This window comes from Phyllostomus hastatus, unplaced genomic scaffold, assembly GCF_019186645.2.
Source record: "Phyllostomus hastatus isolate PE091 unplaced genomic scaffold, TTU_PhHast_1.1 phas_scaffold_182, whole genome shotgun sequence".
Classification (NCBI taxonomy): Eukaryota; Metazoa; Chordata; class Mammalia; order Chiroptera; family Phyllostomidae; genus Phyllostomus; species Phyllostomus hastatus.
In genome coordinates, this window is record NW_025334013.1 from 11920724 (window position 1) to 11946052 (window position 25329).

The 25329-nt window shown below is 56.2% G+C and overlaps 2 protein-coding genes across 4 annotated transcripts; one reads left to right on the forward strand and one right to left on the reverse strand.

Moving 5' to 3' along the window:
- Nucleotides 1–28: 28 nt before the first annotated feature.
- On the reverse strand, nt 29–18934 carry PLA2G2C (phospholipase A2 group IIC). Of its 3 annotated transcripts, none has more exons than XM_045859883.1 (5): nt 18775–18934; nt 12675–12789; nt 10401–10545; nt 8545–8648; nt 29–206 (listed from the first exon to the last, which is right to left on the reverse strand). In XM_045859883.1, the coding sequence occupies exons 2-5, from the start codon at nt 12712–12714 to the stop codon at nt 37–39; spliced, it is 459 nt and encodes a 152-aa protein (XP_045715839.1). In that variant the 5' UTR covers nt 12715–12789; nt 18775–18934; the 3' UTR covers nt 29–36. The 3 variants fall into 3 exon arrangements, with proteins under 3 accessions (XP_045715839.1, XP_045715838.1, XP_045715840.1); XM_045859882.1 differs by lacking the exon at nt 18775–18934 and adding an exon at nt 18422–18573; XM_045859884.1 differs by lacking the exon at nt 18775–18934 and adding an exon at nt 14364–14487.
- Nucleotides 18095–24314, forward strand: UBXN10 (UBX domain protein 10). The gene is made up of 2 exons (XM_045859879.1): nt 18095–18211; nt 23136–24314. The coding sequence occupies exon 2, from the start codon at nt 23151–23153 to the stop codon at nt 23994–23996; it is 846 nt and encodes a 281-aa protein (XP_045715835.1). The 5' UTR covers nt 18095–18211; nt 23136–23150; the 3' UTR covers nt 23997–24314.
- Nucleotides 24315–25329: the final 1015 nt, after the last annotated feature.

A 25329-nucleotide genomic window follows, 5' to 3' on the forward strand; every position in this document is an offset into this window, starting at 1 on the left:
GCAGATGCTGACCGGCAGAAGGGCCCCGTGGCCTCCCTAGCACTGGAGTTTACTCCTGCCGCACCGGGGCCGGCTCAGGAAGAACTGCTTGAAGTTCTTCTCGTAGGTGGGCAGGCTCTCTTTGAAGCAGTACGCGGATTGCTTATCACACTCGCAGGCCCCCAGCCCACACAGGCAGCCGACGCTGGGACCCAGGGCGCATTCGCCTGCGGAGAGACAGAGGGTCACTGGGAGCTCCCAGCTCACTCCCGGGCCTGGGTCTGCGGTTTGGGAGGACAGAGAGCTTGCTGTAAGGGGCCAGACGTTGAACACAGAAAAGGGAAGTCACTTGGAGTCCTTTTCCTTTGTCCCCAAGGCCTGATCACACCTGGACATGTCACAAGTACTGGCGTAAGGAGCAGCCTAGAGGGAAACAGAAGTCGGGGAGCGTGGCCTGCATGGAGGGGCGCCCTGAGTTAGTGCCCCGGGGTAGTGGGCAGCTGTGGGGGCAGTTGTGGGAGCCACTTCCTCAGAACTCATCTCAGACTTCCAGCCACCTGCTTGGCACCTCATGGGGATGCCTCAGACGCCAACAGCTTACCACGTCCGAAAGGGAATTCGTGATGCAAGCACCCCCCTACCCTGCCCACCGAGCCTGTCCTGCAGCCACACTCCTGGCGTGGCGAATGGCACCACCTCCTACTCAAGCCAGAAAACGAGCGGCCAACCCTGATCCCTCCTGCCTTTGACTTTTCACGCCCCGTCCACCCGCACATCCCACTGATTTCGCTGTTTCAACTATTTCACGCTCTGCCCTCTGCTGTCCGTCTTCTCTGCCACCACCCCGATCCCGGTCCTCACCAGCTCTTCCTCCCTGACGGAAGGAAATAAACAGGGGCCTCTCCACATGTGACCTGGATTAGGTTCGCTCCCTCCTTAAAGCCCTGCTGTGGGTTCCCACTATTTGGGGAAGACATCCCAAACAAATCCTTGCCACGGGCTCCAAAGCAGGCTGCCACGATCTGGCCCTGGCCAGCCTCTCCCTCCTCCTTGTCCCTCCTTGGTCCACCTTCGCTCTGGTCCAGGCATGCCGGCCTCTTTCGGTCACATGTCTTGCTCTGTCTTGTCCCAGGGCCTTTGTACTTGCTGTCCTTTTTGTCCGAAACAGTTTTCTCCAGGATGTTCAGGGGGCTGGATCCATCCCGCACTTGGGGTCTCAGTCAAATTCGCCCTCATGCAAGAGGCTCTCCCTGGCCACCCGACCCAAGGCTCTCTCCCACTGCTGTCTCTTGCCTCCCTGTTGACGTATCTGCTGGACAGTCACAACTGGTGCTTCTCCCCCATATACTTGCTTTTGTCTGTCCCTTCTCAGCAGAGGGTGAGCTCTGTGAGGCTGTGACTTTGTCTTTCTGTCCACTGCAGTATCCCCAGCATGCAGAATAAGTGCCAGCACATAGTAGGTGCTCAGCAAACAGTCACTGGATAAATGAATGAAGCCTCCACGGGCCTTTGGAATGAAGTGCTTGCCCTTTGGCCAGTGCCACTAGATTAAGCATCTTTTAGTAGCGGTCAGAAATGCAGTGCTCTGTGTGTGTGTGTGTGTGTGTGTGTGTGTGTGTGTGTGTGTGCGCGCGCGCGCGAGAGAGAGAGAGAGAGAGAGAGAGAACAAGAGCAAGAGCGAGCGAGAGAGAGAGATCGATCTAAGGTACAGAGATCTAAGAGACCTCCCTCTTTCTAGATAACTCCACCCAGTTCCACTCTCTTTTGAGGGTCTGGGTGAGAAAGGAAGGCAGCCAGACACCCTGGTGTGTCGAGTTTGGGCAAGTTAGTGTCAATATCCTAATGTCTACAATGGTGATGAAAAATAATAAGTGTCCAAAGCAAGTAAGTGTCCACTTCCCTGGTTGAGAGGATTCCCGCTGTTGCTGGCGGTTGGGTGCTGTGTGAATGCCCGCTACTGGGACGACGGTGTGCCCTTCGCTTCACAGGTCGGACAAAGAAGATTCCTCTTGAGTGGGAACACGTGGGGGGCTATAGCCAGTGCCTCGCTCCCTCCCTGAGGCCCACATGTCCTGCAGGAGCTGTCCTCCCCGCTCTCCCCAGAGGTGTGAGTGCCCAGGAGATGCAGACGCCCACCCTACGCCCCAGCTCCACCTCTTCGGTCGCCCTCACGACAGGCTGCGCCGGGGTGTTCCCACCTCTGGTTCTCCGTTCCTGCCGCACCCACTGTGCCTGCTGCCTGATCACCTTTGCCCTCACACACCCCCTTGCCCACCTGTGAAAATCCCTCAAGACCCAACAAGCCCCAGCACTCCCAGGCACCCCCTCAAGAGCCCCGGTTCACATCCATGTCTAGGTCTGTCGCCTGGGCTGCACCTAGCGCGTCCTTTGCTTCCGTCCCTGGGCGGCCACCACATTCTGCAGGGGTGCACTTGGTCTGTGGCTGGTCCTCGCAGGGGAGGAGGGCTACTTGGGCTCGCTCTCCCCGGAGAAGGGCCTGGTGTCCCACATGCTGTCGCTCACCCAGGTGCTGCATCTCTGGAAACCTGAGTTGAGACACCTTCTCTCCCTGCCTCGGCCCCCTCCTCTCCCCTTCCTCTCTTCTTTCCCATCTCTGCTTTCTTCCATCCTGGTTCTGCAAACCTCCCCTCCCTTTTTCTCACGCCCTTCTCCCGGTCTTGCTTTGTCTTCCAGTCCTTTCCAAAGCATGGAGTGTAATCTCTCCCGACACTCAGTGCTGCTCCTACAGGCTTGCCCAGTCCCTGGGCCATCTGGAAGTGACCTTGAGTGGTCTGTGACTGTGGACTGCCATAGTCCACAGGCCTCGTGCTGTCTCCTTGGTGGAGGTGCATTTTCAAGACCCAACAAGCTCCAGCACCCCCAGGCACCCCCTCAAAAGCCCCGGTTCACATCCATGCCTGCCTTGCAAGCATCCCACACCTGGGGGTGGGGTGGGGGTGAGGTCAGGCCTGCCGTGGCCTGGAGGAAGAGACAGCCCTCGGCCAAGAAAGGGCCATCTTTGGAAGCCAATCTTTCAAAACAAGCCTCAATCCAGATCCTGCATCTTCCAATTTACAGATGGGGAAACTGAGGCATGAACAATGGAACCGACAACTTTGGATATTCTTTCTCATTCCATGAAACCGCACTTGCACCAAGGAGACAGAGCGAGGCCTGCGTCCCTGCCCAGGGCTAAACTGGACCGCCTGCCAGGCCGCCACCTGTCTGCGGGCCAGGCCTCCGTGCCAGCCTCCGAGTCCCCTCCTGTCTCCAGGCCCCTTCCCTGGGTGCCCTTGTTCGGCCGCAGGGCTTTAAGGACCACCCAAGCACCTGTCCCCATGCCAGCCCCAGCAGCTCCCTTGAGCCCTGGCCTCCAACATGCTCGTGTCCCCTGGACCTCCCTCTTGGCGTCTGACATGCGTCTCAAACCCCGTGGCTCGAGACAAGTGCTTGCTGTGTCTTCACAGTCTGCTCTTCCCCCACCGGCACGGGCCCAGAGGATGCCGCCGTCATCCACGGCTGCTCAGGCGGAGAAGCCCGGGCTCGGCCTCCCTGCCCTTCCCGCCCCGCATCGGGCGCATCAGCAGGTCCTGCTGATTCACCCCCAAAACACACCCAGCACCTGACACTGCTCCCCACCTCCACGCCATCACCCTCATCCACGCAGTAGCGACTTCTCCCTACTCGTGGTCCCCCGTTTTCTCCCTTGCTCCCCAACTTCTCTGCAGTGGCCACGGTGAGCTCTCTAAAGCAAAATTAATGCAGATCACTCCCTGCTGCAAAGGACCCAACAGCGTCCCCTGCCATTAAAGCAGAAAGTGGGCTCCTCACCCCGTCCCCCCAGGCCTGTGGGACTCGTCCCTGTCCAAGGTCCACCCTCATCTCCCCTCCCCTCCTTCCTGTCTCCTCTGTGCCCACCGCACTGGCCACATGCCACCTCCTGAGAGGCCTTCCTCAGCCACCTAACGTAGCCATCCTTCCCTCCCGCTGCCTCCGATATCCTTTACCCTGCTGCCCTGTTATAAATGCTTCATAGCACTTGTCACTACCCGAATGTGTCTTTACTTCTGAATATTTTATGACCTGTCTCCCTCCTTAAACGCAAGCTCCTTCCGGGAAGGGAGTCTGCCTTGTCCTCACAGATCTCCGGCCCTGCGCACGCACTCAACACGCCACCGCCGCCTGCTGCCGCCTCCCTGGCTGGACCTCTGCCCAGGAAGCAGGAAGCCAGGCTCTGGGACCAGACCTGCTGCCTGCACCCTCTAGGACCTCAGCAGCTTCTCTCCAAGGCTGCTCCTCAGCTCTCCAACGGGGATAAGGACACCTGCACCGACTGTCTAATGGTCTGTCATGTATTCACTCATCAAACAAACACCGAGCTCCTATGATGGGCCTGGTCTTGGGCTAGAATCTGGGGGCAGAGGTCTGAGTGAGCAGACCCCACACAGCCCAGCTCCAGGGGCACCCTTCCCCGTGGGCTCCGAGAGTGAGTGCCTTGGAACAAGACAGGCTTGTCGCCTGCTTTCCTGGAACCCACATTCCGTTGGCGGGGGCAGTTGGTGCAAAAGTAAACAAGGTAATTTCAGGTGCAGGCAAACACCAGGAGAGAAAACTGGTGACGTGTCAGCGAGGGCAAGTGCCGAGAGGAATACATCCAGCAGCAGAGGAGGAACGAATTCCACCGGTTACCAGGTTCGCCTCTCGCCCTTTGGCAGAGGGAGCAGTTGCTGTTGGCTGCCACCCGGTCCCTGCCTGCCTCCCTCCCACGGCCAGGCTCCTCCCCGCACAGCATATGCGGGCCTGTGTGGGTGGAGGGGGCTGTCACCACTGGCTGATCTTACAGTCCCTTGCAAATGCCAAACACTTATGTAAGCCCACTCACAGGAGAGATAACCGCCTCCCTGATTGCCGCAGGGCAGCCTTCCTCACCGGGCAAATTGGCCAGAGGGCCCGGTTTACAGGCCTATCTCTGCACTGATCTCCCAGTGACATTTAGAGACATGGACAGACCAAGTTGTTTTCCTCCTTTCCCTCCCCTGCTCACCAACTGCATCCCAGAGCAGCCACCGGTTGCTAAGCAACCTGTGACTGGGCCTGGGTGCAGGATTTCAGAACCAGAGGCTGGGGAGGCTATTAACCCGTGCAGGGCAGCTCTTGAACTGCAGTGTAACCGGGGGTGGGGGTGGGGAGCTTTTCTCCTAGGAGGGGCTCATGCCTTGAGCTCAAGGAGATGCAAGCGCAGAAGAAATGCTTCAGAGAAATCTCTAACGGTAATAAGGAAAATCCCAGTGCCTTTGCACAAAGTGAAGGGGAAAAGAAAACTTAGATGTGAAAAGCAAGCTTGGCTTCTAAAAGGAAGGGCATTACCTAAGCACCTGCTGTGGGCCAGGGACTTTAGTTGGGTTACTTTAGTCAATCCTTACAGCAACCTCATGAAGTGCGTATTATTATCTCCATGTTATAGATGAGGAGCCTAAGGCCCAGGTGGTTTTGCAATTATCCAGCTAGAAGGGGTGAAGTCAGGATTCGAACCCAGCTCTGCCCAACTCCAAAGCACTGTTCTCTCTGGGCCTCTTAGCAGGGTAGCTAACACAGAAGGGTCTGGGGCCCTGCAGGGGAGCAAACTCCATCTGCCTTTCTTTGCCCCCCACCCCCGGACCAGGGCTGAGCATCCTAACGAGTGTGCCGCAGACATTAAGGTTTGCATGTGCGTGAGTCCTCCAACCAAGTGCACCCCATCACCCTCCCGATAGCCCCCTATCACTGTGGAGCGTGGCATGAGGCAGGAGCACCAGCTCTGGGGTCAGAGGGCCAGGGTCTGAAGCCAGCTTTCCTCTCCCTGGCTGTGTGATCTTGGCATCTCCCTGAACCCCTCTGAGCCTCAGGGTCCTCCTCAATAACGGGGAGAAGAATGCCCACCTCGAAGGCTTGTCATGGGGGTTCCAGGTACTGGCACAGACGCTCACAACCCACAGCTGTTATTATGACCCTTATTTTGTGGACAGAGAGGCCGAGATGCAGAAGACGGCGGCCAGACAGTGCGTTCCAGAACACTGGGAAGGGTCCAGATGCACGTGGTCCTGTCTTGCCGGTTACTTGGGTCAAGCCTGTCCCCTCTCTGGGCCTCAGTCTCTCTTTTGTTACAAAGAAGGGTTAGTCTGGATGGTCGCTAAGGGCAACTTAGGTTCTGGAAAACACCAAGAAAGCAGGGCTCGAGGCTGCCTTGCTCAGTGCCCCCGGTCCCTGGCACAGCGCTGGCCCTAGATGGGCACCCAGCGGGCACGCAGGCGTTACTGGGCGAGTGGGTGAAAGTGCCTGAGTCTCCCGTAAGGCCTCAGCACCTACCAGCAGCAGACCCAGGATTAGAACCCAGACCACCCAGGTCTCAGCCCTATTCCTGGGATCATGGCCTTGGCAAGGTAGGGTGAGGGTGACAGGGGGTCTGCCTGGGTGGGCCTCACTGACTGGGTCAGCTGAGGAAGGGGAAGCTGATATCCTGGTGGTGGCAGGGAAATGTCCCTGCGTGCTAATCCCCCGAGCAGGGCTCCGGCCTCCGGGAGCCTCATCAAGTTGCAGAAGGGACTGGTCACTGCCACTCAGCAGGGGCTGTCTAGCTCCCAGCCCCTACCTGCACCTTCTGCCACCTCTTGGCACGTGCCTAGCAGAGGACACGCCACCACCTGGCGTGGCGTTCCAGCCTCTGTTCCATGTCACACTCCTCCATCTCCTGGGTGGTGGCTCCGACCCTCAGTGGGAAGTGAAGAGGCTGGTAATGGAGCCACTCCGGGTGCACACCACCCAGGTCGGCCCTCGTGGGCACAGCCAGCCCGCAGGAGCCGAGGGCGGAGGCTCAGTCCGGGCCTGGGGCTGATGTGTGTGAAGGTCTTTGTTCCTGCGGAAGTTCTGCTCCCCCCTCAGAGCACCTTGTCCCTCTTCCTCGGTCCCTGAGCTTCACGGCAACATCAGAGGAGAGAGCTCCTTGAGTATATTTTCTCTAAAACACCTGCCTTTCTGATTACTGAAGGTGACGCTTGACAGGGCAGATCTTAAGACCAAGGTGAAGAGAGGTGAGGAGGAACCAGTGAGAAGAAAGCAAGACCCTGAGCCAGGTTGAGAAGAGTTGGGGGCGCGTCTTTGTGCTGTGCCCCCTCCCTTACGGACCAGCAGCCGGTTTGCCCCACATCTCAGAGGTGGGGCCTGGGGGGTGGGGGGCAGACACTTGGTCTGGCCTCCAGAGGGCGTCAGACGCCAAGCAAACAATACTTTGGGGGCCACCTCCTCCACCCACCCTCCACTCCCCGCCCTCGTACCAGGCCGTGATCTCTTCCTATCTCCTGGACGTGACCTTGGGGCCTCAAAGAAGAGACACTTCACTTGAGGCCTGAGGGCGGTCATGGCCAGACAGCTCCAGCCCCGGAAGTCTCCTTGAGTTCACATGGAAAAGGGGGGCTCTCCCCACTGGCAGTGTGCCTGGGGGCAGGGGGCTCTGGGGGCCGAGAAGCAGGGACGGAGCTGAAGCTGGCCCTCCTGAAGCAGGGGCCTGAGCCCCCAGCCCACCGCGTCTCAGGTCTCACCACTGGGACTGTCCCCAGCCTCTGGGGGACAGCACAGCCTCCTTGGTCCCTCTTGGCATGTCCTGAGCCAGAACCCAGGATGGGGACACAGGGGGGACCTGGGTCTGAGCGCTGAGCACCCCCCTATAGTGAGGGAAATGAGGACAAGGGACGCAGCGGTTTCCTGACCCCAGGAGGAGACATGAACTTCAAGGCACATTCACAGCTGTGCATGAACACACGTGGGGACGAGAGGGGCTCCTGCTACTCCGCTGGCCGAGGGGGAGGAGGTCTCGCACTCTCAGGGGAGGTCGAACCACCGACTCTGCTGGGACGAGCGGCACCCACAAGGAGCCCGTGGCCCGGGGCTCTCCAGTGCGCTGCCCTTTAGACTGAGCTGGCCCTGCCCCCCTCCTCCCCCCCACCAACCGGCAGCCCGGGAACATCTCCCCGGACATCGGGGCCACTCCCTGCGTGCTGGACATTCAGTACTTGCCCGCCCTTGTTCTTTGTCCTCTTCCTTGAATGCCCTCAATGACATGTGAGTGCCCTGCCCCACCCTCTCTCATTTACTGTAGTGTCCCCCAGGGTCCCTGTCACAGTGCTTGGCATGCAACCACCCTTAACAAACGTTTGTTCAACGGAGAGACAGCAGAGCCGTTTTGTCAATGCACGACAGACATGAGGAAGACTCTAGTTCTCAGCAGCAACAGTTGCCAGGCGAAGCTGCAAATCCAACATAATCTCCAGTCAACAGCAGTTGATTGAGCCTGTACCGCGTGCACCGGCTCCGCGCTCCCACAGGGTGCTGGGCGCAGCTGCGGGCAGGAGCCACCAGGGAGAGACACAGCAAGGACTCCCAGGAAGCTCTGGTTCTCGGCATTGCCGCCACTTACTGTCTCAAAGCACTTGGAAAAACCTTATTCCCTAAAGGTACCGTGGATCCACGAGGAGACAGGTGTTAAGGGAAGGCTCAAGTTCAAAGACATTTGCCCACAGAGAGACTACTCACAGACCACGGTGCTGTTGACGATGTGGAAGTGGTAGCTGTTCAGCAGGGGCTGGCAGCCGATCTGCTTCAGCTTCTCGTAGCAGCAGTCATGCGCCAGGCAGCACCTGGGGGCCAGACCAGAGCGGGAGAGGGGCTGTGCCATGGCTGGGCCCTGGGGAGTCGGCTGGAGGACCCTGGTGGGAAGGACTCACCTGCCTCCTCCCCTGGACAAGAAGGCGTGGGAAGTAGGGAGGTAAATGAATGACAGCACTAACAACACTATTGGTAACCACTCACATTGGTGCGCCCTGTCCAGTATCCGTGTCACTTAGATCCTCATGGTCACCCTATGAAGTGCGACCGCTGTCCCCATTTCATAGGGGAGGAAATGAACCTCGGATGTGAATGTCCCAAAAGTACGCAGCGGGAGACTGACAGACTCAGGACTCCACTTGAGGTCTGTGTACTCATTCATTCACTGAATGACTTTTTACTGAGCACCTACTATACGCCAAGCACTGTGACAGTCTCTGAGGACAGCCTCAGTTGTCAGCAAAAACACACAGTGCTTCAGTTCTTGCTCTCGTGGTGCTCAGAGAGACGGGGTGGGGGCGGAGGCAGGAGAGAAGAGCATCCGAGGGCGGGAAACAGCTGGGGAGTGGCCTCGGCTCATCTCTGAGACCAGCGCGCAAGGGGCAGGAGAGCGGACACCTGGCGCCGGACTCTAGGACACAGAACAGAAAAGGCTTCTGGCTGATGCCCTTGGCCAGATGCTTCAGTGCTCCCCCTCCCTGTCCCCATCTGCAGGCAGGCTCTCTGCCATCTGTCATCTTTGGCTAACAGTGTTACATTTCTCATCTGCCTTTGAACTTGAACAGGGGAGGCACAGAGCATCAAAGGGCCTTGACGTTAAAACAAGCAAATTCTTGTTCAAACCCCGACTCAGCCACACAGTCGCTGCATGTCTTTGGGCTTCGCCACTTGGGTTTCGTGGGTCCTCCCCGTTGTCGCCTGTCCGACAGGGATGGGACACTGCCCCAGCCACTCACTCATTGTGAGGACTGAATTATGTCCCATGGGCAAATCACCAATCCCAGCGCTCGGCACGCGAGGGGCATTTCGTCAGCGTCAGGTCCCCTCCAGGGCTCTGGGCCCTTCCAGCTGCAGCATTCCACGTCTCAGGAGCCCAACCCAGAAAAATCAAGCTCCAGGAGTGAGACTTCAGGCCCCGTTGTGGGGACATATTTGTCCCGACAAGGTTTAAAGTGGCAAAGAACATTTTGTTTCTTATTCCTTCCAGTGAAGCTCGCACGCTCCCCCATTTCCTGCCTCCCAGACCTTCGCCAGATCACACCAAGCTCCATTTGTCCAGGAACTCACACTCCCTGACCCCAATCCTTGGAGTGGGCCTGGCAGCCAGGCTTGCGCCGTGCGACCTCACCCAGATGGGTGACTTTCCCAACGGGGCCACTCAGATCCTCTCTCCTGGAATACGGAATTAGGGCTGGGGGACAGCAGGTCCTAACAACTGGGGGGCTGAGAGAAGACCACATTTGCCGTGAGAAGTGAAAGAGTTTCTAGAGCTCTGGGCGGGACTGACTGCATCATTCGAAAGGCCTGGCACAAAATGAAAACGTAAGAAGGCGCAGGGCCCCAGGAATGCGGGTCCCACACAGCTGTGCAGGCTGCACGCTCAGAGGCTCAGCCCCGTCTCGGGTTCCTCCAGACCTCCCTCCAGCTCCCTCTCAGTCTCTGCTCAGGTTCACCTGAATTGGCTTCTGCTACTTGCAAGGCAGGAGTCCTGATACATCCCCTCTCTTCAAACGTGGGTTTCAATGCAAAGTGCATGATAGGAGGCCTTGGAGCCCGGTACTCACCTGTCAGTGTCGTCCACGGGGGTCCCTTTGCCCCCGAGCCCGCAGTAACAGCCGTATCCGTAATAGGAGAAGAAGGCACTCCGCCCCGTGATGTGCTTGACCATCCTCTGAAACTGCCAGAAGCTGCTGTGGGTGAGGGCTACCACTGCCAACGAGGAAATCGGGGAGGGGACAGAGAGCCGTGAGAGCCGCGCTGCTCTAGCGCCCCCTGTCCCGAACACCCTGCGTCCCGGGACTCCGGCACCCCTGAGCATGCGTGGTGCGTCGGGAGGCTGGGATGCCCGGCCCCTCCAATGGGGAAGGAGGTCTGATCGGACCCACCGCGTCACACAGCTCGTTTCTTGCGGGTCCAGGATGAGAAGCCAGTCTCCGTGAGGTTCAGAACAATACCGTCGACTACAATCTTCCCCAAAGTAAAAACCCACCCGGCCAGGCGGAAACTCCCTCAGGTCTGATGTCTAGTGTGAATGGGGGAAGTTCAAAGCCAGAAAGGCCAGGCCCTACCAATATCACAGGGCACGAACAGGCTCGCAGGAGACACAGAATACTTCGGGGGCAGAAAAGATAACCTTAGTCCATTTTTTAATGGCAAACACGCACGGATCCAGCAATTTTTCCTTCTAAAAAATGCTTACAGGAGTGGGGGGAGGGGAGTGTGTGGGCGTGTGCTTGCTGCAGCCTTGTGATATCAAAAAACTGGGAACTACCCACCTACCCACTGATGGGGGATTGTAACAAAATGATGTCTGGAAAGCAGACTACTTTTAGCAATCCCCCAAGGCAATGGGATTGAGGAGGTAGGTGGAAAGAAAAGCAGGCAACATTTTTTGTGTGTATGTTTATGCTGTTTGATTTTTTTTTTACAATGAGCATGTATTACTTTTCCATTAAAAGGTGTGTGTATGTGTGTTCAAAGTCCTGGAGGATGTATACCTAACTGTGTTTTTTTTTTTTTTGAAGATTTTATTTATTTATTTTTAGAGAAGGGAGGGAAAGGAGGGAGAGAGGGAAACATCAACATGTGGTTGCCTCTTGTGCACCCCCTACTGGGGACTTGGACTGAAACCCAGGCATGTGCCCTGACTGGGAATCGAACCTTCAACCCTTTGGTTCACAGCCCAGCATTCAACCCACTGAGTCCCACCAGCCAGGGCTGGGATGTGGACCTGACTCTAATAAGTGGTTACACCTGGGTGCAGGAGACGGCTCAGAGTCAGGGAGGATAACAAGGGACTTCATGTTCTTACGCTATACTCACTTATTTTACTTTTTAATTACAAGCATATGTTAATCTTGCCACAAAAATAAAACAAAAACATGAACTTGAAGAACTAACAACAGAGACAGAAGGCTTGGGGAAATTTTCCCAGGAGCCTTCCCATCACACACTGTGGTTTCGGATGTCTTGTCACCAAGGGCCAGAGAGGGGGCTGAAGCCTGGGGGCGGGCCCTGCTGCACAAGTGGCCCCTAGAGAGAGAGAGTGGGGTCTTGTGGGCACACCACAGGGTGGGGGACAGCAGAAGTGGCACTTCCTGCATACGGGTCCCCCACACCATGGCCTTGAAAACTGTACATTCCACCACTAAGAGAAAATCAGCACCTCCTTTTTGACATTTTGACTTAGGGACCTGGAATTTATTGCTCCACGGCTGAAACAGGTAGAAGGCTGGATGTAGACAAATCTCCACTCCACAAATGGAAGAGTCGAAGAGCTTCCCGACAGAACTAGCACTGTTTCCTACCACGTTCTTTTCAGTCTGCAGAGGTATGCAATCTGATCTCCCCGTAGCGGTGACTTTTGATTACCAATTATTCCGTAAGTCACCATAAGAATGCCCTTCTGACTGAAAAGAATTGTTCCTGAATGAACTGGGTAGATGTCTATGGATGTGTTCTGGAATGCACATGACTTGACATGAAGGCACCTAGCACCCAGAGGGAAGACCCCTGCAGGGGCTGTGCGTGGTGAAGCAGTCGGACGCCCTCCTTCTTAGCAAGTGGTTGTGCAACCTTCGATTTCCCAGAAGTTTTGGGAGGCCCCAACACTGGGATCAGCGCATTTTGCAGAAGAGACAGAAGCAGGAGGGCGTGGGTGGGAGCCTGCTCTACTCCCGATTCTCTTTTGAGTGACACTTGATGTCCCCTCACCCGAAGCCGCCCCAGGAGGGACCAGCCCAAGGACACACACACACACACACACACACACACACACACGCAGGCAGGAGGACAGCGCCTTGGCACTCTCGCAGCTGCGCTCCACTGGCTCTACTCACAGCAGGAGGCGAAGACCGTGAGAACGCCGAGGGCCCTCATTCCCGAGAAGCCCAGGGGGTCCCAGGCCCCTTGATCACAGCTTCCTCTGGTCCCCGGGGGCCGGTCGTTGAACTCCTATTCGGGGAAGAAAGGACCCAAATGAGGCCCCAGCTGCAGTGCGGACCTTGGAAGGCCCTCAGTGGGGAGCTCAGAGCAAAGAGATCTTTTTCCAACCCAATTATCTCCAAATATGATACTCTTTCTGGTATTTAGACCTAAATATAAAGATAAGGAAGCTTCAGTTGCTTGAAAAGTGCAAGTTTTTTTTTCTTTTAATTTCTTTCTTTGGCAACACTATCTCTTCATCTCGTTTATTTTTTTCTTCTGAGGAGTCAGTATTCCTTCTGTTCCCAAGTTCAAAGGCGTATAGGAGGTCCGCGATGGAAGTCCAGTGCAGGAAAGTTGAGCCCCATTTGCATGGGGGCTACCCTCCACCCCACCCGTGTTTTCCTTCCTTAATGCCCAGGTGTCTCATTCATCAGCTTAGCCCCCTAGGCTTCCTCTCCTTAAAGTGAGACTCAAAAGGCTTATCATTCATTCCCAACATTTATTAAGAAATTACTACGTTTTCTTTAAAGGCTTCACGGGCATCACACTATTGAACCCTCAGAAAAATGGGCGAGGGTTCATTGTCATTTTAGAGACGGAGAAACTGAGGCCCAGGGACTTGATGAGGGGCGAGAGCGCAGGAGGAAGGGTGGCACGGCCTCCCAGGCCAGCCTCTAGGGCCACAGCCCGCAAGCGGGTGGTGTGTGAGCGCCACCCTCTCAGACCCGTCAGTTCATCTCAGACAGCGAGGAAACATCGGCTGGCTTTTTTTCCCCATGGAGAAGGCAAGGAAGAAAGAGCCCGAAGGATCCACGAGTCAAGGCTCATTCCATCGTGTTCGTCTCTTTATCCCTGGAGTCTCCGCAGCACAGTGCCCGGGACACACTGGTAATAGTGATAAGGGTGGGTGACATGTGCATCACGCGTGTTCCCTGCTTGGCACAGTTTCTGAGCACTTCGCATATATTTATGCATGAAGCGCTCCCACCCCCCAGCCAGATCAGTACGAATATTATCCTCGTTTTGCAGAGAAGGAAACCAGGCATGGAGAGATGGGCAGTATTAAGTAAGTATTTGGGGAATGAATGAATGAATACTCAGAGTACATCATGCTGCAAGTTACAGAAATCAAAACAAAATACAGCCTACTGAGGACCAGCACGGGGCTAAGGGCGCAGTCCGTGGATCACCCCCTCGAACCCTCTTGGAAGACTCCCAAGGAGGCAGACGATCAGCCCCAGTTTACTGAGGAGGGAATTGAGACGGGTGGAGGTCAGGTACTCGTCCCTGCAAACTGACAGAGCCAGGACTTGGCCCAAGCGTGTCTCACTCCAGAGGTGGCACCCTGAGCCCCTTAGCAGCTCTCTGCCTGCCTGTGGGCCGCTGAGCAAAGAGCTGTCCGCATCCAAAACACAGCAGAGAAAACGGAACCCAATGGCCGAGCATAAGCAGATGCCACAGCGCTCTTATTTTAGACACCGTTCTGGCAACGCATCAGCCCCTTTTCCTCAGACCCAGAAGTTGAACAGGAATAAAGCTCGAGCGGCTGCTCTTAGCAGGAAGGCAAAGGAGAGGGAGAAAGGATGAAAACAGCAACTGACCCAGCCTGCGAACCCGGGGCCACGGAGAGCAGGGGCAGACAGCTCTAGCCACGTCAGCAGTGCTGTTCCTGAAGCACAATTAGGGACTTCGTGTCGCCAAGAGCAGCTTTCGTTTTGCCAGAGACTGCGAAGGTGAAAAGCAAATAAGCTTCTGCTTTCAGCCCAGCCCTGGGGGAGGTCGTTTAGACTTTGAGCCAGACATCCTTGGTGGGGGAGGGGGAGAGGGGGGAGGCAGGGAGGGGAGAGTAGGAGAGGGTACCAACGGGCAGCTTGCTGGATCTCTCGGTAGAAAAGCTGTGCAGTCAACATCATTATCACCATCGATTTAACTCTCATTTGCCGACCACCTACCATGAAGCAGGCACCGTGTGGACAAAGCGGGGGGCACAGACACGGGCTTACGACCTACTGAAGCAGGTGTGCAGTGTAACTGAAAAATATGACAATGGCCATCAACCCTGACTAAGCCCTTACCACGCGCTACGACCCTCACATGCATTCTCTCATCTCACCCTCACGGCAACCCTATTCTCCTCATCCCCATTGCACAGATGTGGACACTGAGGTCCAGAGAAGTTAAACCAGTTGCCCAAGCTTCTCAGCTAGCAGGCGGTGCAGCCAAGATTCCAATCGACTCCAGAGGCCACGCCTGCAGCACGCATGGTGGGGCAACAGGTGGACAGGATCCAGACGAAGTGCCTGTGGCCGTGCAGGGGGTGGGTGGGGCTCTGGGTCCAGGGCGGGCCTTGGAGGCAGCCGGAGTGGGGTTTTAAAACAGCTCCGCCCCCCAGCAGCCGGGGCCCCCGAGACTTAGTCGTTTTTGAAAGCTGTCTCGACGGAAGATGAGAGGGACTGACCTAGTGGGGGTGCACGGTGCCTTCCTGGCTGGCGTGTCTAACCGGACCAAAAGGGACCAGAAAAAGGATATGAGGTTTGGGGGGAGAGAAGGTGTCTTAGAAGAGCCTTCGTGAAAAAGGTGACTTTTAAGATGGGCCTTGAAGGATCAGTGGATTTGGATAAACTTCAAGGAAGGGAGCGGGGTGGGACAGGCATGAGCAGAGACCCTGGAGGGGAAAAATCCGAGGGCCCATTTGGGACACAAGTTGGCTGGAGCTCAGGGACAGGCCCGGGGCATAGAGGGGACCGTGGCTGGGAAGGAGCGTGAGTGAGTCTACGTGAGAGAGGGCATGATGGTGACCTCTGACCATGCTGCCGAGAACCCACATTGCGTGTGTGCATTATAAGGTCCGTCCTTTACAGACACCTTTTTTATTTTTGTTTTATCTTCACCCAATGATGTTTTTTCATTGCTTTTAAAGAGAGAGAGAGGAAGGGAGAGAGAGAAACTCTGATGCAAGAGAGAGGCATCGATGGGTTCCCTCCCATACTCTCCTGGACTGGGGATTGATGCAATCTAGGTATGTGCCCTGACGGAGGATCAAACCCTCAGCCTTTGATTACGGGACACAGCTACAACTCACTAAGCCACGCTGGCCAGGGCTGCAGACACCTTCTTTAAAGCAAGATGGGAGACAAAGGCAGCAGAGTCAGCTTCTCTTTGTAGAGCAGGTGGGCATGGTAACTGACCAGCTGGCTGCCTTTCCTTCCTCCCAGCACCCCCCTCACTCCATGCTGTGCATTACGTGATACCTGGAGCACAAAGCACGCACTAATAACTAAATGTTAAAGAGACCCTAGGCACCAGCACCGTCTCACGGCCTGCCCGAGTGTGCGTGCACGCACACACACACACATACCCTCGAAGGGGGTGAGAAGCCAATTTGATTTTCCAAAAGATTGCATAACTCTTACGTGCTATTAAAATAGCTGATGAAGAATCCACTTTCATCTTTTCCCGGTGGGTGTTCAGGGGCTGAAGAGCATTGCTTAGATACTCTGACAGAATCACTTACAGGAAATAAGCCACCAGCACAGAGTTGCAAACCCATCCGCTCCCCCACACCGCCACCTCCGGCACCCTCTCGGGGCCTCAGATACCTCCCTAGGTGTCCGGGGCAGGCCAGGGGGTGACCCAAGCAGGAGGCTTTTCCGGACAGGCGCTCCCACCAGCAGCTCCCACAGACCAGGCGCTTCCTTTCACAGAGGAGCAGAGACACCGCCGCTGGAATGACCTCCTCCTTCGCAGACCTCAGGGCCCTCTGTGTCCGTGCCAATCACTTCGCACGTCATCCCGTCCGGCCTGCGCCTGCTCTTCCACACTTGGCTCGAACAGAATTGAAAATTATCTGATCTGTAACTCTATGGGTGCGCGATGTGTCTTCTCAACCGAATGGGAACGTCTCGAGGGGGGTTGGCATCACGCTCATATTTCACTCCTGTTCCACGTGTCTGAGACAGGCGAGGCAGCAAATATTTTGCCCCAGTGCTAAGACATGAATCCTGATTCTTTCCTCTGGTTATAGGGTTCTTGCGTGTCCACTAACATCTTCTCATATTATTGTCACTCAGTTACTGACCTGAGTATCCCAAGAGTCTAGAACAATGCTCAGAAGACAATAGTCCAGTAAAGACTCCCTCTGGAGCTATCTTAATTCCAACGTGAGCTCTGAAGGGTGAGTGAGCATTAGGGAAGGGAAGGGGAGGAGGGGTTGGGGAGATTAGAGAAGAATGTTCTAGGCCAAAGGGACAGCAGGAGCGAAGGCCTGGACTGTGGTGAGCCGTACGTGCCGCCCTGTGATGAAGAACAGGCTTCAGCGCAGACGTGGAGGGGCGGTCAGTGTAGGACAGAATCAGGGGATGTGCCCCCGACATTAGAACAGGAGGGAGGGGGAAAAGCAGGCAGACACGAGTGGACAAGTTTGTCGACCTGGTGGCAGAAAGCTGAGAACATTTCCACAGGATGGCTTCTATTTTCTCTCTGAAGAGAGAAGTTTACCTCCTGAATGGGCAGAGGTGAGGGGAGAGGTGGGAGGCGTAGAAGGGAGAACGAGGTTTGAAATGGCCTCTGGGGAGAAAGGGGACAGAACTGAGCTGAGGAGAGGGGAAGGGTTTTTGTGTGGGGCTAAGGGCTCCGCCGAGGCTGGAGACCACGCGTTCCCATCCATGTCCTGTGGCTGGTAGAGATTTCGCCAGTGCCTGGCTGTCAGGGGCCCGACGGGGGTTTCATCGAGTGGGAGGAATGGAGAGCGGCAGCCAGGGCGTGCAGCGTTCTTGCAAGGAAGTGGCCGAGGGGACAGACCAGGGAAGACCAGGCCGAGAGGCAGGAGAAAGCAGAGAGGGCGAAGGGGAGTGCAGCCTGCGAGGTGTTGAGGGACAAACGCGGTAGAAGGGACGGGACTCGCTGCAAGTGCCAGAGGTCCTGGTCAGGAAGGTCAAAGCAGGTGGAAATGTGGTTGAAAACGAGGTCCCGGATGGGATGTGGCCCAGAACTGGGAGGCTGACGGGGAAAGGAGGACAGATAAGGCAGAAAAGTGGTCCCCAACTGAAACAGACGTCCTCAAAGCAGCCACTCAGGTTCCAGGGTCACCAGGAATCAGTGAGTCCTGCAGCTTCATCTAAAAGCTAGGGACACTGACAGGGTCCGGGTCACAAAACAGGCTTGGCAGGCAGACTGCTCCTCGCCCCCAGCCTCCGGGCCAGAGCTCCAGGCTCCCTCCCCAGGAGACAGGAAACCAGGCAGGAAAGCCGAGAAGCCGAGCCAGGATCCGGGTGACCTACCCCGCCTCCACCCGCCTGCCTGGCCCCTGCCCCACCTCAGCCCGGCCTAGCCAGTTCTGGCCAGACCGGAAGCACGTGGCCCCCCACCGGCGTGGTTGCCCGGGCGACCGGCGCTGTTTACCAGGGGGGACTGAGCCGGGTGGCTGCCGCGGATGGAGCGGAGAGGCGAGGTGAGAAAGCCCAGGCCTCTGGCCCCCTGTCTTGCTCACGCCCCCCCGAAGCCTGAAAGGGATCTGGAGAGGCCAGACCCAACCACCCACCCAGCCCATCGTCGAGTGGGCCTCCCCACACCTGGACAGGGAGAACCCTGGGAGACAGGACAGGGGCTCTGAGAGTGGTGGCTACGCCCCAGTGGCAAAGCCAGCGCTGCCGGAGCTCACCGTTGCCGGAACAGGATGACTCCGGGGCTCTGCAGAAACCGAGGGCCCTGGGAAGCCGTTGGGCCATGCCCTCCTGGCTGGGCAGTGGAGACGGGACACAGACCCAGAGGGACAAAAGGACATCCCACCAGTCACATGGAGAGACCGGAACCAGATCTGAGCCTCCCCCACACCCGTGCTCTTTCGCCCAAGTCAACTCTCACTTTCCAGACTCTCGTTCTCGCCCCTCCCCCATACCCCCTCCTCCTGCTGCTTGGGCTTCTGTGCTCCTGGAGCTTCCAGTACTTGGAAATGATTGAGCTCTCCCCCTCCACCAATCCCCCTTGGAATCATTCCCACTTCCTTTTCCAAACCTTTGATCACTGGGTGGCGTGTGGTCCCATTTCTCCACTCCCCCTGTAACGCGGCGCCCTGCAGAGGTCAGTGCATTCTCATCGTTAGTCCTGGTTCCCACGGGGAATGATCCCGAAGGTTTCCCATCCTCAGGCCCACTACTCTCTCCTGTTGGTTCTTCTGAGCGCATTTCATCCTGAAAGCCTCACCAGGAGGGGAGGGGGTGGGCAGGGGATAGCATTCACTGATAAATATTTTTAAAAGACCAATTCAGATGTATGCGTCCTTGACACATCCCAGCAGATGGTATGTGGGTGGCTGTATTTCATCGCACGTACTGTAGGCTTAGATGTGCATTGTGGGTGAAACAGGGTGGTCCGACCCCCTGGTGGGAGGTGGGCCCTAGCAAAGCGGGAATATGGCTTTAACCTCTCCCATCCCACCTTCCTTCTTTCCAGTGGATGTGGTGGTTAATCTTAAGGAATGAGCACCTGCCTTCAGCAGCCCCTTGGAAACAGGCCTCAGTGTTTGTTTCCTGACTCCCAGCAGGCCTGTTGGGTGCAGCGTCTCTGCTGAAGTAAACAGGCCACTGGCCTATTCGGCTGGCAGCTTGATGGGTGCCTGCCTGCGCCTCGATCTCGTCAGAGCGCTCCGGGGCTGTGTCTGCTGGGCGGAGAGGTGGTGGAGTGAGCCAAGCAGGGATCCAGGGATCGTGAGAGGGAGGAGGGCCCCAGCAGCCTCCCGGGACTGAGGGCGGTGGGCAGGGCTCGGGGTGCAAGGTGTGAATATAAAGGCGCAAAGTTGGCCTGGGTCCCCAAACACCTGTGGGCCCAACCTCCCCTGCCCCTGTTCTAGCCGCCGGGGAGAGCTGGTGTTCCCGCCGCTCAACAGATGGTCCCTGCGCCGGAGGGGAGGCAGAGGGTTATGAAAGCAGGTTCGACGGAGCGGTGTTACCTGAAGGAGGTGCGAGTCTCTAAATAACCGTGAGTGGGCTTCTAAGGATGAGTCATCGCTGAGGCTCTTCTCCGAGATAGTTCACAGTCATGTTATCTTATGACCATTGTGTCTTGAGTAGGACGCCCCCCGCACATGGGTAATTATACAGTCCCACAAGGTATGGAGAGAAAGTGCCCGCACACACTCCAGTTTGGCTGTTAAAAATAAGCCAGCAGAGCGACCGCCTGGGAGAACACATGACTTTCCTCCTCAAAGTTGTTCAAGAAGAGGTTTCTAAGTTACCAAACTTACTGACAGTGAAACCTTCCTGATGCGTGTGTGGGAGTGAGGAGCCGAGTCTGCGATAACTCTGTAGAAGCTGTGGCAAATTAATAGCCGCTCCACCAGGGGGGCGGGTGGGCAGAGAGGGGGAGGTGGTGCACCGGGTGAGCTTATCTTGGGCGGAACAGTTGGACGGCCGTGCCCTCCTCGTGCAGTGCGGAGCGAAAGTGCAGAACGGCCTCATTACAAGGGGAAGCCTTTAGAACTAAAAACCAAAAGGGGGAAAAAAACCTAACACATTCTTCCCAGTTGATCAGAAAATAGATTCAATTAGCGAGGAGATGGGCAGGCTTTTTGGGTGCCGAGGAGAAGGCTCCTGGGCCCCCGGCTACCAGATTGGGTGTGAGAGACAGGGGAGATGAGGAAGGTGGAGGGGTGGGAGGGAAGACTCGGTGAGAGGGAAGGGGGAAACACGGAGGCTGCTGGGTTCACCCCGAGAGGGTAGCTTTGCTTGAGATTTTGCCCTGGGTAGCACTTCAGGAAGACACAGGAATGTTGTGTTTGGCCGGGTTGTGGTCCGAATGGAGAGGAAAAGGATGCTCCCTGCAACTAGGCAACCATGGGGACGCGCACAGGACGGCAAGGTTAGAGTGCAGAGCCAAGGGTGCTCAGAATCGCGTGATGACGGCAGCTTGGAGTAAGTGAATTTGTGGTGTTAGATTCAAGTGTGGCTTTAGAAGGGGTTTATTGGAAAGCATGTGTCTCATCTTCCTGAGGCAATTTCAGGAGGCCTGAGCTCGCTGAAATCAGCCGCCCAGCACTTCCGTGCAGTGGGCGGAGCAGGCATGAGTCCCACAATGCACCGGGCTGGTTAGAGTTGACTATACCCTGGGGAAGAGCTCGGAAGCAACAGGTAAGGCATTTGGACCTAGAATAATAAAAGCAGTAAGCAAACAGAAAACCAAAAACAAAAGCAAAAAAAAAAAAACCCTTACCATTGAATCGTCTTTACTATGTATTGAGCCTGGCGGTCACGGCCTGACCTACATTATTTCATATTACCATCCTCCTGTTACAGACAAAGAGATCAGTGTGCAGAGGTGTGTAAATAATGTCTTCAAGGTCATAGACATTCTATGAGAATATCCTCATTCTAGAGATGAGGAAAGTGACGGACCAGAAAGATGGAGTGACTGCCCTGCGGTTGCCTCGCTAGCTCCAGACAGAGCCTGAACTAGAACCCAGGTCTCAGGACTCCCGGGTCTGTGCTCCTTGCACCCCAACACACTGCTTCTTCAGGGGCCACGAGGCACTGGGTGGTTCCCGGAAGGTGTTTGGAGGGATGGGCAGCCTGTGGGTGGAGAGAACAGCAGTCCCGGTGGTGGCTGGGCTTCAGAGGGGGGCAGGGAGCCCAAGACACGGCCGTGTCCTGGGAAGGTGTAACCGGGGACTGGGAAGAGGCGGTGGCTGTAGCGGCGTCAGTGAAAGGGCCACCACGGTGGGTAGCCGGAAAAGGGGAAAGGGCCTGCTTTGGCAACGGCAGGCCAGCACAGAGCCGTGCGCACACCTCCCACCAGGTTTCAGGACGCTGCCTCCGAGTGATTTCCCGAGCACTCCTGAGCAACGCAGGTGCCAGAGACAAGTCCAGAGGCCCCCGAGGTGTTTCCAAGGCAGACACATAAACAAACTGCAGGAGACAGGCTGCGGTGCATGCCGGGGAGACGCCCAGCCTGGTGCTCGAGAACAGCACTGGTGTCACAGACCCGGGCTCCGTTTCAGGCTCCCCCACCAGCTGGCTGTGTGACCGCAGGGAAGGCGCTCTGCCTCTCTGGCTCACGCGTCTACAGCATTTGCATGCGCCTTGAGTGCCCTCTGCGGTTGGCCTAGGACAGCGTTTGTCAGTGATGGCCCGCAGGCCAGGTCCGGCTTACCACCAGTTTCTGTGTGACTCCTGGGCCGAGAGTAGCTTTTGCACTTTGAAATGGTTGGGAAAAATCAAAAGAAGAAGAATATTCTGTGTCACGTGAAAACTCTATGAAATTCAAATTTCCATCCATGAAGGTTCATTGGGGCACAGCCGCACCCGTTCATTTGCATTGTGTCTGTGGTGGCCTCCACACTGAAAGGGCGGAATTGAGTACTTGTGACAGACCGTATGGCCCGCAAAGCTGGAAATATTTACTGTCTGGCCATGCACAGAAAGGTTTGCTGACCCCTGGTCTGGTGCCCGAGGACATCCCCGAAAGTTCTGGCCAATGGGCGGATCAGGAACAGAACCTCCCCCCTGCCCACCCCCCACTCCTGGTGACAGAGTTGGGGCAGGGGAGGGACAATGCACTAAGTGATTAGTGCAGAGCCACCTCAGATGACGGCAGGAAGGAAAACGAAGACAGAGCAAGCTAGGGGTAGATGGGTAAAGAAGAGAGGGATTCGGGGAGAAAGGGAAAACGGGGGGTCAGAGAGCGTGGCCCTTCCACAGCGACTGCTGGAGCAGAGCTCCCTGCCGTCCCCTGGTTCAGAAGATCTCTCACCAGGGAGCAAAGAGAAGTCGGCCGGTCTGCCCCTCGGCTCGGGAGTGAAGCTGAGCCTGGCTTTGCTGCTTGGTGACTTAGCAGGGTTACTTGGGCTCTTTGGAGCCAAGGCAGCCCTAGTAACACCGCTTTATATAACTGTTTGTGGCTGGCTTCCTGCGGCAGTGGCGGGGGTTTGAGTAGCTAGAACCGAGATCACGTGGCTCCCAAAGCCAAAACCATGGACAGAAGAGGCTAGCCTGGCCCTGGTCTGGGTTGTAGCGTGTTCCTTCTCGTCACTCGAGTCTTTCAGCTTAAAGCTTCCCCCTCCCCAACTAAGAATAAGAGTTAGTCCCCACCCTAGTCACTCTCTAATGCAATACTTTATCTTCTTCATTGCAGTTATTACTGTTTACGTGGAGGTTTAACACTTGTCTTTCGTCACCGTGATAATTTAAGTTGCAAGGATTTTGGTTCACTGATATATTCCAATACCTGGAATGAATGAATGGATGAATGAATGAACGAGCAAATGAATTGCAGCTGGTGCCCCTCTCCATTGTGGCCAGTTGGCTTATTCTGGGACCTGGCTGGGATCCAGAAGTCCCCAGAAGGTGAATCATGGCCTCTTTCCGTTTCTCCTGCCTCCTTAGGGGTCTTGAGAAGCAATGGCCGCAGAAGCCACCGTGAACGCCGCCTCCACTGAGTGCCACCCCGTGGTCAGCACAGCAGCCGACAGCTTCGTTTGGCCGCCAGACTCACTGAACATGCACGTCATACGGCCCAAGTCCGCCAAGGGGCGTACTCGGCCGAGTCTGCACAAGCCCCAGGGCGCGGGGCTGTGCCCGCAACGCACGCCATCTTCTCCGCCTCCAGCCATTCCCTGCGAGCCGCCAGGCAGCCAGAAACCAGGAGCCTGTGCGCCCAGATCGCCAAATCAGGGAGCGCCCCATGAGGTCCCCGAGCTGCTGCAGCAGGTGCCCTTAGGGACTTCCTCATCCCTCAATAAATACCCGGTCCTTCCTTCCATCAGCAGGAAGACCCCGGAGGAGGGGGCTGGGGAAACAGTCGCGAAAAAGGCTGGCTCCCTGCAGCTGGGCAGCATCCAGGCTCTGCACCAAGAGGAGGCCTGCACCATGAAGACAGGCAAAGAAGGTTCCAGAGCTCCAGCTCGTTCCCCAGAGAAGAAACTCTTTGTCCAAACCAGGAGACAGAGCCCCTCCAGGGCCGGAGTCCCGGAGGAGCCATCAGATCAAGAGCCAAGGCTGCTGCTTGCTGTGAGGTCACCATCAGGCCGGAGGTTCGTCCGCCACTTCCGGCCAACCGATGACTTACAGACCATTGTGGCCGTGGCTGAGCACAAGAACAAGGCCACCTACCAGCACTGCTGCATCGAAACGATGGAGGTGCCCAGGAGACGTTTCTCTGACCTCACCAAGTCTCTGCAAGAGTGCAGGATCCCCCACAAGTCGGTGCTGGGCATCTCCCAGGAAGGCCGGGAGGAGCGGATCTGAGTCCACAGCCCCGCGGCTGGGGTCCTGGGTCTCCGAGCAGGGAGCATTCTCAGGTGCCATGGCCTCCGGGGCAGAGGGTTCTGAGTGCCCTGGGAGCCCGGTGCAGCTCTGATTCTTGGGAATCTCGTCTTCACGGCGTCTCCTTTAAAGCAGTGAAGTGTGCACCTGCACCAAGTGCACTGAGAAGATTCTCTTCCGGTTCTCTACACCCCCGGAGTGGACTGGTCAGTTACCAGGGCTGCTCCTGGAACAGCTGTGACCATGCCTCCTCCTTCCTAGAGTTTGGGACCTTCTTGGAGCCCCTGCTCGCCTTTACAATGATATCTGCCCCCCCTTCCTCTCTCTCTCTGCCAGTGTTTTGCCTTTCTGTATTTGACACAGGATTAAACACTTCCCAGAGAGGATTCTAGTCTGGTAAATAACCAGGGTTCACAAAATGTTGAACTGGCATTTGTATTTCTTGTAAGCATCTTTAAGAAACAGGTGGTGACCCTGTTTTGGAAGCAGCCCCTTTGCTGAGCTCATGTGGCTAGTTTCTTGGGGTTTTCTGTGTCTGCGAATGGCGGCAGAGGAAAGAACAGGTTCTTTTGCTAGTACAGATCTCCCACGACATCAGCATGTCTGAAACCGCCTGAAGGCTGGAAAGCACAGCGCTTCCACAGTCATAGCTTAGCCAGTAGCTACTTTGAAATAGAGACTGATCAGCTTTGCAACTTTTGGTAGCCAATCTCTGGGTGCAAAACTCTTCCAAAATTTCAGAAAAGCCAGTGTGATCTGATTTCCTTTGCTTTGGTCAGCAATGGAATCTTTTGTTTTGCAATTGTATAAACCTGCAAGTCTGTACAGGTCCGTACTACAGGCTCCCCTGGCTTATCTGGGTGTGGATACGTTGTTTCATCCCCCAGTTTCAGTGCGTCCTCAGCTTTAAACACAGAGGCTCCAGGGACGCCCCTTTTCTCTGATTTAGAAATCCCCCTTGTGGGAGGGCACCTGGGTGTGGTGTCACGTGCTGTGCCTGTGCGGAGAGACCATGTGATCAAGTGTCTGGCCAACCGGTACGAAACGCTTCTGACCACCTGAGCCTGTAGCTCTGTGGAAGACCACAGTCTCATTTTTCCAACTCTGGCGACATGAACAATTTGCCAAGTTCTCTTGTATTGCTAGTTTAGCAAGACTCCCACGTCTCATCTGGATCCCCTGTTCGGCCAAATCACTACTCAGAGCAGGGAAACTTGGCCCCCCACCCCTCCCCCCCCACCCCCCGCTCAGCCATCATGCAGCCCTGAGAACAGATACGCACTCAGAGAAGGCAGGCGTTCTAGAAGCAAATCAT

What these genes read in the sequence shown, in the direction of transcription:
- PLA2G2C (XM_045859882.1), bottom strand. Translation starts at nt 18,544, where the DNA reads ATGTCCTTTTGTCCCTCTGGGTCTGTGTCCCGTCTCCACTGCCCAGCC. An exon ending in GTCATCCTGTTCCGGCAACG is followed by an intron (nt 12,790 to 18,421) that starts GTGAGCTCCGGC and finishes TTCCCCGAATAG; the next exon opens with GAGTTCAACGACCGGCCCCC. An exon ending in CGTCAACAGCACCGTGGTCT is followed by an intron (nt 207 to 8,544) that starts GTGAGTAGTCTC and finishes GTCTCTCCGCAG; the next exon opens with GCGAATGCGCCCTGGGTCCC.
- UBXN10 (XM_045859879.1), top strand. Translation starts at nt 23,151, where the DNA reads ATGGCCGCAGAAGCCACCGTGAACGCCGCCTCCACTGAGTGCCACCCC.